The sequence below is a fragment of the Halyomorpha halys genome, unplaced genomic scaffold (assembly GCF_000696795.3).
Source record: "Halyomorpha halys isolate HHAL.00 unplaced genomic scaffold, Hhal_1.1 Scaffold207.1, whole genome shotgun sequence".
NCBI classification, from domain to species: Eukaryota; Metazoa; Arthropoda; class Insecta; order Hemiptera; family Pentatomidae; genus Halyomorpha; species Halyomorpha halys.
Genome location: NW_027104696.1, coordinates 911058 through 923696, shown reverse-complemented (window position 1 = coordinate 923696; position 12639 = coordinate 911058). Strand labels below are relative to the sequence as shown.

At 31.0% G+C, this 12639-nt stretch overlaps 1 protein-coding gene across 2 annotated transcripts in view; it reads left to right on the top strand.

Annotated features, from left to right (window-relative positions):
* shakB (shaking B) overlaps positions 1-12639 on the top strand; it is a 129377-nt gene that overhangs the window by 62381 nt on the left and 54357 nt on the right. For both annotated transcript variants that reach the window (XM_014418727.3, XM_014418728.1), the window contains exons 2-4: positions 2947-3166; positions 6443-6731; positions 6810-7044. In XM_014418727.3, the coding sequence (XP_014274213.1) occupies positions 2947-3166; positions 6443-6731; positions 6810-7035 (735 nt within the window). In that variant the 3' untranslated portion in view covers positions 7036-7044. The remainder of the gene's footprint in view (positions 1-2946; positions 3167-6442; positions 6732-6809; positions 7045-12639) is intronic.

Below are 12639 nucleotides of genomic sequence, written 5' to 3'. Positions count from 1 at the left end.
TTAAAAATAAACAAACAAACATAAAACTCGTTAAAACCGTATAAATACATTAGTAATTGTTCAATATAAATGAGTCACTGGATAATAAGTCATGTTAAGAGAGAAAAAAAAAAAAAAAAAAAAAAAAAACATTATGGGTACCATATTTGTATGTTGTTATAAATGTCGTTATAGGTAATAAACATTCATTACACATATAAGGAGAATATCAAGGGAATCTGTAATGGTTTCTCGATCTCCTGGTAGAGGAAGAGATTCTTTGATGGAGTGGTGCCTTGAAATATCTTTAAAATAACTATCTTATAAATCCTTCAGGTCGCGGTAAGTATTGATTCAAAGAGATTGAACACTCCCTAATTCAAAACAAAACAACTCACTGCTCACTCACTACATCAATCAACAGAGATCTGTTTTCGTTCCGACAACCCGCTGGTCTGATTTATCTTCTACGTCTACAAAGGTAATGCTACAAACATCTTCAACTCGGCAGTTCTATGAAGCATCAGCGTCTGACGATTTGTAAGATTTCATATAATTCTCACTGAATCACGTTCTGAATATCAATCCAAATGGAAAGATCACTTAAACTAACTGGAATTGTTGAAGTGAAGAACTTTTCTAGAGTTCAACTAAATAACATTCCACTCCTTTTTTTATGTAGATGAGTGATTTATGCTAGCGTAAACACTTTTTTAAAATGGTATTTATGGTCTACAAATATTTCAATTTATAAATTAATATAACTTTTAATGATTAATGGGATATATCGCTGTTTTTTTGTTTTTTTTTTAATTTTGACACATTTTACATAATGCTTATTTTATAGGTATTTAATTATTATTATTTAATTATTTATTATGAGAAGCATATAGGTACATATTTTAAGTATACATTTGTTTCCAATATAGACATTAAACGTTTTTCTATTTTTCTAATTTTTTGTATGTTAGATATTTCTGTCTCTTAGAACTGAGAAAACGTATTATGCCAGTACATTACATATTTTTCAAAATGTGCCGGTTTTTAAGAAAAAACATCTTTGAATCAATCAAGTTATATTTTCATTGTAAATTATAAAATATTTAAAGGAAAGTCGAAAATGAACAGAAATAATTTTTAAAAAGAAAAAACATGTGCAATGACAAAAGTATAATCTTAAATTATTAGAATAAAAAAAATAAGTATTTACTGTGAAAAGTATCAAAGTATTTACTGTTCATTAATACTATGTATAAAGGACAAAAATAATATTATACAAGGTGAAGAAAAATAAAATAATTCCAGCTGAACTCACATTTTCCAGATTATAGGTTATGCTCTTATCTTTAATCCGGTATGTGGATTTCATATTGTTCAAACTTATAATTACCTTTTTATTTTTTTTAACTAATTATTTATTTATTGTTGTTTCAACTTAGATTTCAAAGGCCAACTTTCACTCGCTGTAATGGCTCAAGAAATGAACGAACTACCACCTGCTCATATTTAATAAGTGATGAAGCCTTACCAAGCCAGGAGTTACGGATAACCATAATAAATATAAAATATTTATTAATATTTGATAACTAAAATATTTGATAAAATGGCGTATCTTCACCGACAAGGTGCCTGATTAGGAACCAACCTTAACTGAAATGGTTCCGTTATATATTTCTTGAGCGAACGTAGTGAGTGAAAGGAGACAGTCAAATGCCATTGATTTTCACCACCGAAACGATGTTAAATATTTAATTTTATGATGTGTTATTCATTTTAAAAAAAATTACGTATTAAAACTTAATAAGCTGTATATTAATAAATTAAACAATTTTTTTAATTGAGTAATATTCTGTCATATATTTTCAGACAATGGTAATAGGGATATGTGATTATATCATACCATACCATTTATAATTCACGGAGATATATAAATTAAACGATAACAAAATGATAAACATAGAAAAAAAATACGTAAAGTAAAATTACATCCTAAGCACATTTAGTCTCTACCAACTCTTAACCGAGATTGCCCCCCTCCCCTCCCCACTGGTGAAGGATAAAGAAAGAAACCGGTGCTTCTCTCTCAACCACGTCACTGTTATTAAATAGCCAGTGGAGGCAGAGCAAGGTCGCTATCTGCAGTCGCTTAGACTTGAGTGGAAAATCTGGCCTTTGTTAGAACTCCAATCCAGCTATAAATTAGTCTTTAACATCGCTCTTCAGTTCAAGAGATATAAAAAATAAATAAATTATGTAGCATTGCAAAACACCAATGTTTGGTCACCGGCAACTAACGTTTGGTTTGCACGTGACATGTTGGTGACACCGGACATGAAAGTGTTAGGTCGTGTGTAGGGTTTGTTGATTACAAAGTGTGGTGCATTGATTACTGTTCGAAGGACTTTGGACTGGAAGAATTGAATGCGTTTGATGTAAGAAATTTTAACTGTTCCCCACAATTTTAGTCCACAATTCCCATAAGGTTTTTGGTGTTGTAAAAAAGCAGTTTGTCGCCACCTGGGCCCTGTTTCATAATAAAAGCTAATAGTATTAGTTCATAGTACAAGTGTAGAAACTAGTGTGTTAATTACAGTAATACTTATTTTTTTCATGATAGGGAGGACTATTAGTGATATTACAGGAGTTAAAAAATACGAAAGTACAAGTTACTATTGTACAAGTCTGTGTAATTGAATTAAGATACATCTACAAGACTAATAGTATTAGTTTGTATTTTATTATGAAACAGGGCCCTGATGGCTGAGATTTTTCTATTTGGCAGTCAATATAAATGTTCCGATCGTCCGTTACACAATATTTAACACTACCACATACATTCGCCTAAAAACTAAGTTGATATATTGTTATTTTTATATCAAATAATTTTTGATATCAGGTAATAATGGTCAGACGCACAGGATATAAGTACCAATTAGTGTTTATGTTAACAGTGTGATATATTTGCAGGCGGTGCTGTTCTACATGCCGCGTTGGTTGTGGAAGCACTGGGAAGGCGGGAAGATCCACGCGCTGATGATGGACTTGGACATCGGGATCTGCTCCGAGCTGGAGAAGAGGCAGAAGAAGAAGCTGCTCTTGGACTACCTCTGGGAGAACTTGAGGTACCACAACTGGTGGTGCTACCGATACTACCTCTGCGAGTTCTTGTCTCTCGCCAACGTCATAGGTAATTCCTTCATTACAGTAATTGCCACTAAATATATTTGAATATATATTTATATATAATACAGGATATTCCACTATGTATTACCCTCCGCTCTCTCAAAACCCATTTTTTTTTTTATTTTATTGGATCATAACAATTACCTATCTATTAGCAGTTTTGTTGATGACCTACCTAACCCTGGAATTTCCGATAGAATGAAATATATTTTATGACGTTTTCTAAGAATATAATTAACAATTTTATTTTTGATCCGAGGCTTTCTGAAGGCGTAAGTTGCCAAAACGAGCAAACAATTTTTTTTTACTAATTGTGAGGGAACTTTAAGAACAAAACCATTTTAAAAATCAATTTACAGAAAGTATTCATCCTCATAATTTGAATACCGTCGGCCTTCCGAGGAAGCTTATATTTTTATCATGATTACGACATAAGTGGTTCAATTATGATGGCGTATTTTAACGAAAATTGAAATTTTAAACGATTTTGGTCGGTATGTTTGCGTGTGAATCGTCAAAATCACTAATATTGGAAAAATTACTAATATAAAGTTATTTTTAAATTTCATTTTTTAAAATTGAACCTCATAAAATATACCTGATTCTATTGGGAATTCCATGGTTATATCACTGAAATAGAACTGGACTGGAGTAGAATATTAATAATATCAACTAAAGATAAACCATATGCACTGTTATGATTTAAACAATTGTAATGTATAATGGAACACTCTGTATATATTTATGAAAACATCAATAACTTATAAGTTTTGCTACTTTTATACTATCGGAAAACTATAATTTATTTTTTAAACACCAATATATATACATATAAACGTGTGGCCGTACATTTGACTTCGCAAATCACCGATGAGTTTGTAAGAAATGAAGTGATAAATAGATTTTCATTGTGGGGAACTTGGTCCCCTGATAATAACAAATTGAAAAATTTCAACGGAATTTGTCAGGATACATTAAGTGATATTAAAGAAAAATAAATAAATCTATAATAATGATTATAAACATAAAATATAAAGAAGATACATCTTTATGCAAGTTTATATTCATATTTATCATTTAGAAATTTATGGAAGATTTATAATCAAGAAAATATAATTGATTAATAATATAAGTGATAACAGTGTAGTATCAATGAATATATAAAGAATGTTAAGGAGGAAGCTGTATAAATGGGCATCGTTAAGGAATTTCAAAACGAGATAGCTTGAACGGTTAAGAATTTTTCAAACGAATCATATCGATGAAGAGAAATGTACAAATCGGTAGATTGAGATCTTGTATTTTACAGGTAGATGGATAAACGTAGGTGTAGTAATAAAAGTGTGCGTAGTAACCGCTGAGTCTTCCATCGTGCACTAAAACAAGTTATAGTTCCGGTACGTTACTGGTCAGAAGCAGTTATTGTTGAATAATAACGCGTTATTAAATTAGGACTCAAAAAGAACGAGTCTAGACTAAGAAACTGTCCTCCCTGCCCTGGAGAGAATAGATAAAGCTCGGTTCAAAAATAGATCTAGTAATCACTCCATCACCGTCATCAAGGCCAGGGTCTGGACCGCCGAGTCTCCAGGATGGGTTTAACTGGGAACCTTTCCAGGAGTATTGGACGGTATAGTCTATCAATGCCGTCTTGATTAATAGGAAAACAGTGTGACTATAAATAAAACTGTCTCTAAAACGTATTCTTATTTTTATTAGCTTTTATATGATGTAGTTAGTTGTGGGTTTTGATCAGTTATAAGCGAAATAGCTATAATAATAACGCAAGGCCATCGTCAGATAACCAGAGTCCTGGGTCCGCTTCAAAATCCCAAAGGATCCCCTAATCAGGTTTATAAAACGTGTATTTCCATCAGAAACCCGAATTAGAAGTTCTTCAGGATCCCTCTTGCTATACATTCCATACATAGGTAAACGAAAGGAAATTTCTAGCTGTTGCTCTAAAGGCTAACAAAACAACAGAAAGTATTCTTGGTCTTCGCCCAAAAAAAAATAGAAGAATAAAATGCCATAGAATCCTTAGAACAATGGAGGAAAATCTTGTGATAAAATAAAGGATTCTCAAAGGAACATTTGTTAAAGGAAATAACGGAAGTACCATATATTTAAAAATTAGAATCAAACAAAATACTAAAAAGTGGGGGATACAAATAAATGAACTAAAAATAAGGCATTGTTTATCTGAGTATCTTTCAGAACAATAGGCCCTAGATGCTCTCTTTTCTCTCACTTTATGTATGTGTATATTGTGTATGTGTATAATATACTATATGCATATTATATATATGTCTATATTATATATATATGTACACATACTATATGTGTATACTAGATATTTTTTATATCCAGGAATTTTTATGCATAGATAGATATCTATCTATATCTCCATATGAAGAATGCCTAGTTCCACAGAGAATATATGGCAAGACATTAGCTTTGGCGACTAAGAGTAAAGAGAGGAATCTTGTGGTATTTTGTGATTTCCGCAATGTCGCACCGATTTCTTACTGAGTAAATGGCAATTCTTAATTTTTAGCGGATCCTGTTCTTCATTTTAATCATTTTAATGACGCCAGCAAATATGAAACTTCTATACAGTGGAATTTTTTTTTTTTTATATATATATATATATTCTACCAATTTGGAAGGAAATAATAAAACTAAACAGTAAACATTAAAAAGATAATTATTCATCTTATCTAGAGAAAATTAAATCCCTGCCCTTTTAAGCGTGGGTTTAAAATATAAGAAATATTCTTTGAAAAAGTAGGGTTCCTGTTTACAAGGCCTTCCACGGGTTTTTGGAGCGTTGTTAAACCGTTGTTAGTTGTTATGACGTTGATATATTGAATTTATAAACGATATACACTGTATATATAAATAATTACTTACAATATGGTTCACAGAAATGCAGTTACTTCAATGGTAACATCTATATTTTAGAATCGAGTCCCGTATAGTATTATCATTCATCCAGTAAATTTCATTTCATTGAAAAAATTAATTAAAATAAAATAAACAGATTCTAAAGTAAGAAGAATATCGCTAGCTAAAAGTGAACTTGTGTTTCTCCCAAGTGACCCAAAGGGTTGTTTTCGTTCGGATAGGCACAATGCAATACTAAGGGCCCGGAAAGAGAATCGTGTCGCTATGCAACTACTTTTCGACTTAAACTACCCGTTCTAATTTTAATATCCTTCCTAAGTTTTATATCTTGTAACCATCACTAGCTGGATAACTGGCAGCGAGCCGTGTCTAGGTCAGATGTTCCTGATGGACCGCTTCTTCGACGGAGCCTTCCTGACCTTTGGCATCGACGTCTTCACCTTCTTGGAGAGCGACCAAGAAGACCGAGTGGACCCGATGATCTTCATCTTCCCCAGGATGACAAAGTGCACCTTCTACAAGTACGGTGTCTCCGGGGAGGTGGAGCGACATGATGCAGTCTGCATCCTCCCGCTTAATGTGGTCAACGAGAAGATTTACGTCTTCTTGTGGTTTTGGTTCCTCATTCTGGGGGGACTCACCTTTCTCGTCGTCGTTTACAGGTAATTATTTCAGTAACTTTACTATCATAAAAATTGAGTTCATTTTACTGTCATATAAAATTATATTATTATTTTTAGGATAATAATTATCCTGAGCCCCCGGATGCGAGTGTACCTGCTGCGAATGCGGTTCCGGCTGGTGCACCGCGAGGCGATCGACGCGATAGTACGGCGGTCCAAGATGGGCGACTGGTTCCTCTTGTACATGCTGGGCGAAAACATCGACTCCATCATCTTTCGGGATGTCGTTCACGAACTGGCGTCCCGCCTCGGATCGTCCAAGCACGAGACGTTGGAGGCCTAACCGACATTGGTGAGTCTGCCCAAATATTAGAATAATAACTAACATGAAAATAACGAATCATTATTAAATCAGATTAAAATAAGGATCTTAAAAAGTAGAATCTACGCTTTAGTCGTAACAAAGACGTTTCTAATTACCACCATCTGATTTTTAATTGTTTACTTTTGATATTAAATCCTCTTTCTATCTCTTGAATCAAAATAAGGTGTTTCACGAAATTTGATAATATGGTTTGTCTTGCTTAAAGGTGCAAAACCTTTACATCATCAACGCCTATGATTTTTTTGGTACATTAATAGATTATTGGTAGCGGAAATCAATGTAACGTTTTTCTTTCGATTAAAATAAGTTTTAATAATAAAAAATTAACTAGTAAATAAGACAGACGCTGTTTCCTATCATGCTATACTTAATAGTGTTATTGTACTTCCAAGTCAGTAAATTTTATCGTGACGGTAACTCTCTTATAGTTTACACCATGGCGGCTGCTGCAGCAATTCCTGGATAATTCTTGTTTGACGATGAATCCGTTACTCAAAAGTACCAAATAAAAGGACGAAATTTTTAAGTGAATACTAAAACAAATATTCAAACATTATCCTGAAGACATTAAATTTACTTATATTAAAAGTCAGGGAGATAATTTCTTTTCAGGCAATTTCAGTGATAGAATTTCAACAAAAGCAATCTAAAATAGAATTAAGTATATCATGTATTATTGTTAATTTACTAAACCCATTTCGAATTTTTCATATTAACTGAATTCGGAAATAAAATAGAGGTAGTATAATAAACTATTATTATTAGTATATCAAATATTTTCAGATTTTAAACTAAAAATTATCTCTTCCAGTTAATTTTATTCAACTAAATTCGTTCAATTGTAATATCCCATAGTATCCAACCACAATAAAGAAAATATCGCTCAACCTTATTTTTTTGTGAACTTATGAGTTTCCTGGTGTAAAAATGTGATTGTCAAAGTATGCTCAACTTAAATTTTTTTAGTGTAGGGTGCTTTGTATTCGTGCAGGAATTAGAAAAAAAGAACTTATTACTTGTAATATCTGTATACATATTTTCCTTGGTTAACCTTTTAACAACTCATATTTAGACGGAAGTTGTGGACTAGCTTAGAAATAATCTAGTTTCTAATGGGTTGGAATAGTTTAGAAACTAGACTGTTTGTAAGCTAATCAACGCAAAGTTTATCAAATTATATCAATTATTCTTGCAATGCTAGTAATTAAAAAATATTAATCGTTATTAAAAATTAGTAATTTCCTGAATACGCTTATGTTTCAATTACGGCTTGTTGCTTAAAATAATAGTCGGTTAAATAGTTATAGAGCAAATCTATGTTAAAGTAGTTAACCATACAAGAAACTTTCCATCTTGGAGGAAGAGTATAATGGAGGTGTGATAAGCAGGCAGAAAAAGTGAGGCCAAAAAGGCGGGTCTTATGTGCCTTTCAGGGACGTGGCAGAAGAGTATGAGAAGAGTACGAGCTAATTACTGGCTTCCTTCTGTTTTAGTTTATATTAAAATGGCGGAAATTTCTATTAACCTCAACGGAAAACATTCCTTTCGTGGGCGTGACTTTTTAGGCTTTACTTTTACTGTGGAAGAGAGGAGGTTATGGGATTCCTCCTTAGTTTCATTTGGAATCTGTAATCGTGCGAAGCTGTAATCTATTATTTTCCGTTTATTTCCAAATTCAATAAAATAGATTTGATCAAGATAGAGTATTTTAGTATAAATTGAAATATGACTTCAAATAATTAGTTGTTCTGGCAACAATGAACAAAATTCCATGGTTGGATGATGAATTTTTCAGCAATCTCGGCAGTCAATTTTAATTTTAATTGAACCCACAATTTCTAACATCACCGACAGCTATCTCAATTTTAGTTAACCTTGGTACCTTAGTTAACAAAACTGTAGACCAAAATCTGTTGCTAAAGTTTTAGTTTACTCATAGACATATGTAATTTATACAAATCTTAGTTATACCAGAAACTGATGCAACAGGCAAAAGGTTAAATGAAAATTAAAGAAAATTAAATATAAACTAACAAAGTTAATAATTTATACTAAAAGATAAATGACATTAAAATAATCAGATTATTTATTATTATTTACTAAATTATTTTTTATTCGTATATTCACCTGTTTTTGTGTTTAATTTTAATTTAAAATGAAAAAATAAAAAACTATACTGTTTATTATTCTGTTATCTGTAGGAAGTGAAGGGTCATTTAATAAATAAAAAGTTTTGTATAATAGAGTTCGCTGAGATTGCAAATACAGTAATTAAAAATTTATTGCAATTGACTGTTCTTGAAATAACTTTGTAAAGAAAATGATTTCACTTTAAAACATATAGTCTTAAAAATCATCTGAAATTTTGTTGATTGCTAAAATTCATCCTGCTAAATATTGTAAATCGTTCTTTTGTCCATTCTCGAGAAAGAGGGGGACCCTGACTGAACCCTATAGTCCCTATAATACACTATAGGCAGTTGAAGTGGATATCGGATTTGAAACTTTTGGGTACAACTTTTTTATCATCCCTTCCTAACACGATATGTCGATATAAGTACGTGTCGGATTAGGGCATCGAAAAAGATGGAGGTTATATATATATGATATATCTGCAAAGTTTTAGGACCGTGAATTTCCGCTAGCTGGGACGTTTTTAATAATAATGAACTGAAGATTATAATAAAATAATTCGAAGATGGAGACCTTAAAAATTTTAAAAATCATTTTCTGAGAAATCTTATCAAAATAAATAATATAATAATTTAAATCATTATTCTATTTAATAATGGGGTGTAAAATAAATTACTGTTTATTTAATTCTTCTAACAAAATTCTTATATACAACATACTACTTCAACCAATATGGTAACCCCCACCACCCTTATGTGGAAATCCTTATACTACTCAGTTGTGGGACTCCTTCTCTTTCAGACCATTTAGATATTTTTCAGTCAAAATTCTTTCGGTACATAACTCATTGTCCCTGCTAAATCACAAAAAAATCATTAGACCAGAAACCAAATTTGAACCTAGATATCACATTTGTCACTGAAGTTGTTCAGGGAATCCCACCGAACGAATTCAATTGTATTCACTAGCAATGCATGGATGGTTTTGGCACTGGATGGAAGTGCACATTTTTGGCATATTATAACATACTTTAACTCAAGCTCTATTCAAAATGAATTAGCTCAAGGAAAAAAAAACATTGGAATCAAGTAGTATCTAATCTCTTCTTTAATTTAGGATACAATGTTACATGGAACAAATATAATTTTCTAGCAAACTAGAATTTTGTTTTCTTTATCTCTGGAATTGATTTGAGATTACAAAGATGTTTATTGGGCCGTCCGTAGCTCAGTAGGTTCGGCCTTGGTCTATCGTTCAGATATCTGCTGGCGGCCTGGGTTCGAATCCAGCCTGGGGGCGTTGACTTTTTTCATTGAGTGGCGGTCCCACAAAATGAAAAACTTGATCCCCCACGATTAGAATAGGTTGGTAATCTACATCACCACTGTGGATTGCCTTATAAAAACAAAAAAACAAAGATGTTTACATAATTACACAAATTAAGTTCTGACGAGGTTTTATTTCATCATTGCTAAAGCAAAGATAAATAAATAATAATAATAAATTCAAAAAATGAAAGATAAATATATATAATAATTTATATACTTTTCAGTCTAAAACATTATAACCTTATTACGCAACCTTATTTATAACCTTATTTACACATGCTAATAGTTGGTAAATATGTAAGGAATCGCTAGGAATAATTTAATACTAGATTGTTTCTATTTTGTTTTGTTTCCCAAAAAAAAACTTGAAAATCATAAATAATTAGGTATATTTGTTTGGTATTGTTTTCTCTCTTTAAATAACAATTTATATTATTTTAATATTTTAATTGCAGCAGGAAGGGATTTTAAAGTTAATACATAATACCCTGGAATACATAAAGTTGATATTTATTAGAACATAATCAGTTTACTTTATACCGGCATTTATCTATCAGTCTCAGTTCCTTCAATATGGCATTAACATACAAGGGGGAACTTAAACCATGCGCACGTGGGATCAGAGATTTTAATGAAACTTTATTTTGAGATACTAGGTCGAAAAATATTAGACCCGTTACATGAGGGTTCTTACAAATGAGCCCAAGGTGTCTAGAATTTTGTATGTTTTATTTTATGGTATACTGCGTTTGCTTAGCATGTGTTTAATGCCAAAGAATTTTTTTTTTGGTAGAATAAAAAAAAAGATTATTGGCCGTATTAAATGAGTATAAGTGTATACTAAATTAAAATACTAACTAAATTAAAAAAACCAATTCGTATCAAATAAAGTAACAAAAAAAAAAAAGATTTAGAAAAAATAGAAACAAATAAGTTTTTAACGTCCTGAACCCTTAAATACCAATTTTCGTACAAATCAAAAATTAGAAATTTTCCGGCTTAATTTTTAAAGGATATTTTTGTATGAACATTTACAATTGTAGGAAAAAAGGCATTTAAAATAAATAAAACAAAACTTGAACGTTTTATTTATATCTCCGGTTCTAATTTGCTTATGAATGTTTACACAGTTGACTCCATTTCGTGTGGATTATACGTTCCTAGACTATTCCCAAGTTTCGTATAGATTAATGGAATCGTTTTGAAGTTATTGCAGTTTTGTTTTTGAAAAAAAATTGATTTGGTGAACATTTTGAAAAAAAACAACATATTTTTTATTACTACAAAAATGGTATTTAAGATTTTTTCTTGATGGAAAATATCAACTTTAATTGATTACTTGATATCTACTAATTTCAACTTTATTTTTAAATAAAATAATATTTAATCTCTTATTGGAAGGAGATAGTTGACCGTAGTAGATTGGAGAAAGATAGTCCAGGTGGCGGTCAATAAAGGTATCAAAATAGTAAAAGAAAACTATTTATTGATATACTAACGTTTCGCCCCACCTTATAGGTTTAAAAAACTTAATGTTTTTTTAGTTTTCTGGGTTTTCAAAATTGTTAGGTTTGATGAAAAATTATTTCAGTAAAAAATGAAAGTACATTACAATGCCTACAAATGTGATAATTTTTTTTCTAAATCTATATCTAAGTATTTTGTAATATGTGAAGGGAACAAATATTAGTCTAGCCAAATTACATTCATTTATTTTAAAATTTACAAAATATTTTCATCTATATTGTCTAAATTATGGGTAATAGAGGTGGTTTCTTGCCTCCTTAAAATCTTAATTACTGACTGGAAAAATGGCTCTTGTGTTTCCAGAAGCATCAGGCTCACCTTGATACAAGTGAAACCCCAGGCACTTAAAGAGATGCAATTAAACAATAATATTTGAAAAGTAAAAACATTTGAGTGAGATGATTCTCTTGATTAGAAAAATTTGAGTTATATATAAAATCTATTTAGTTTTATTCATCAATTTGTTTCTAAATCAGTGATATTTTATATATATAGCGATACATTACATTTATAATATTGCTGAATACATTTTTATTTGGATTAGTTTTAAGTGAATGTATGATATTTAATTCAT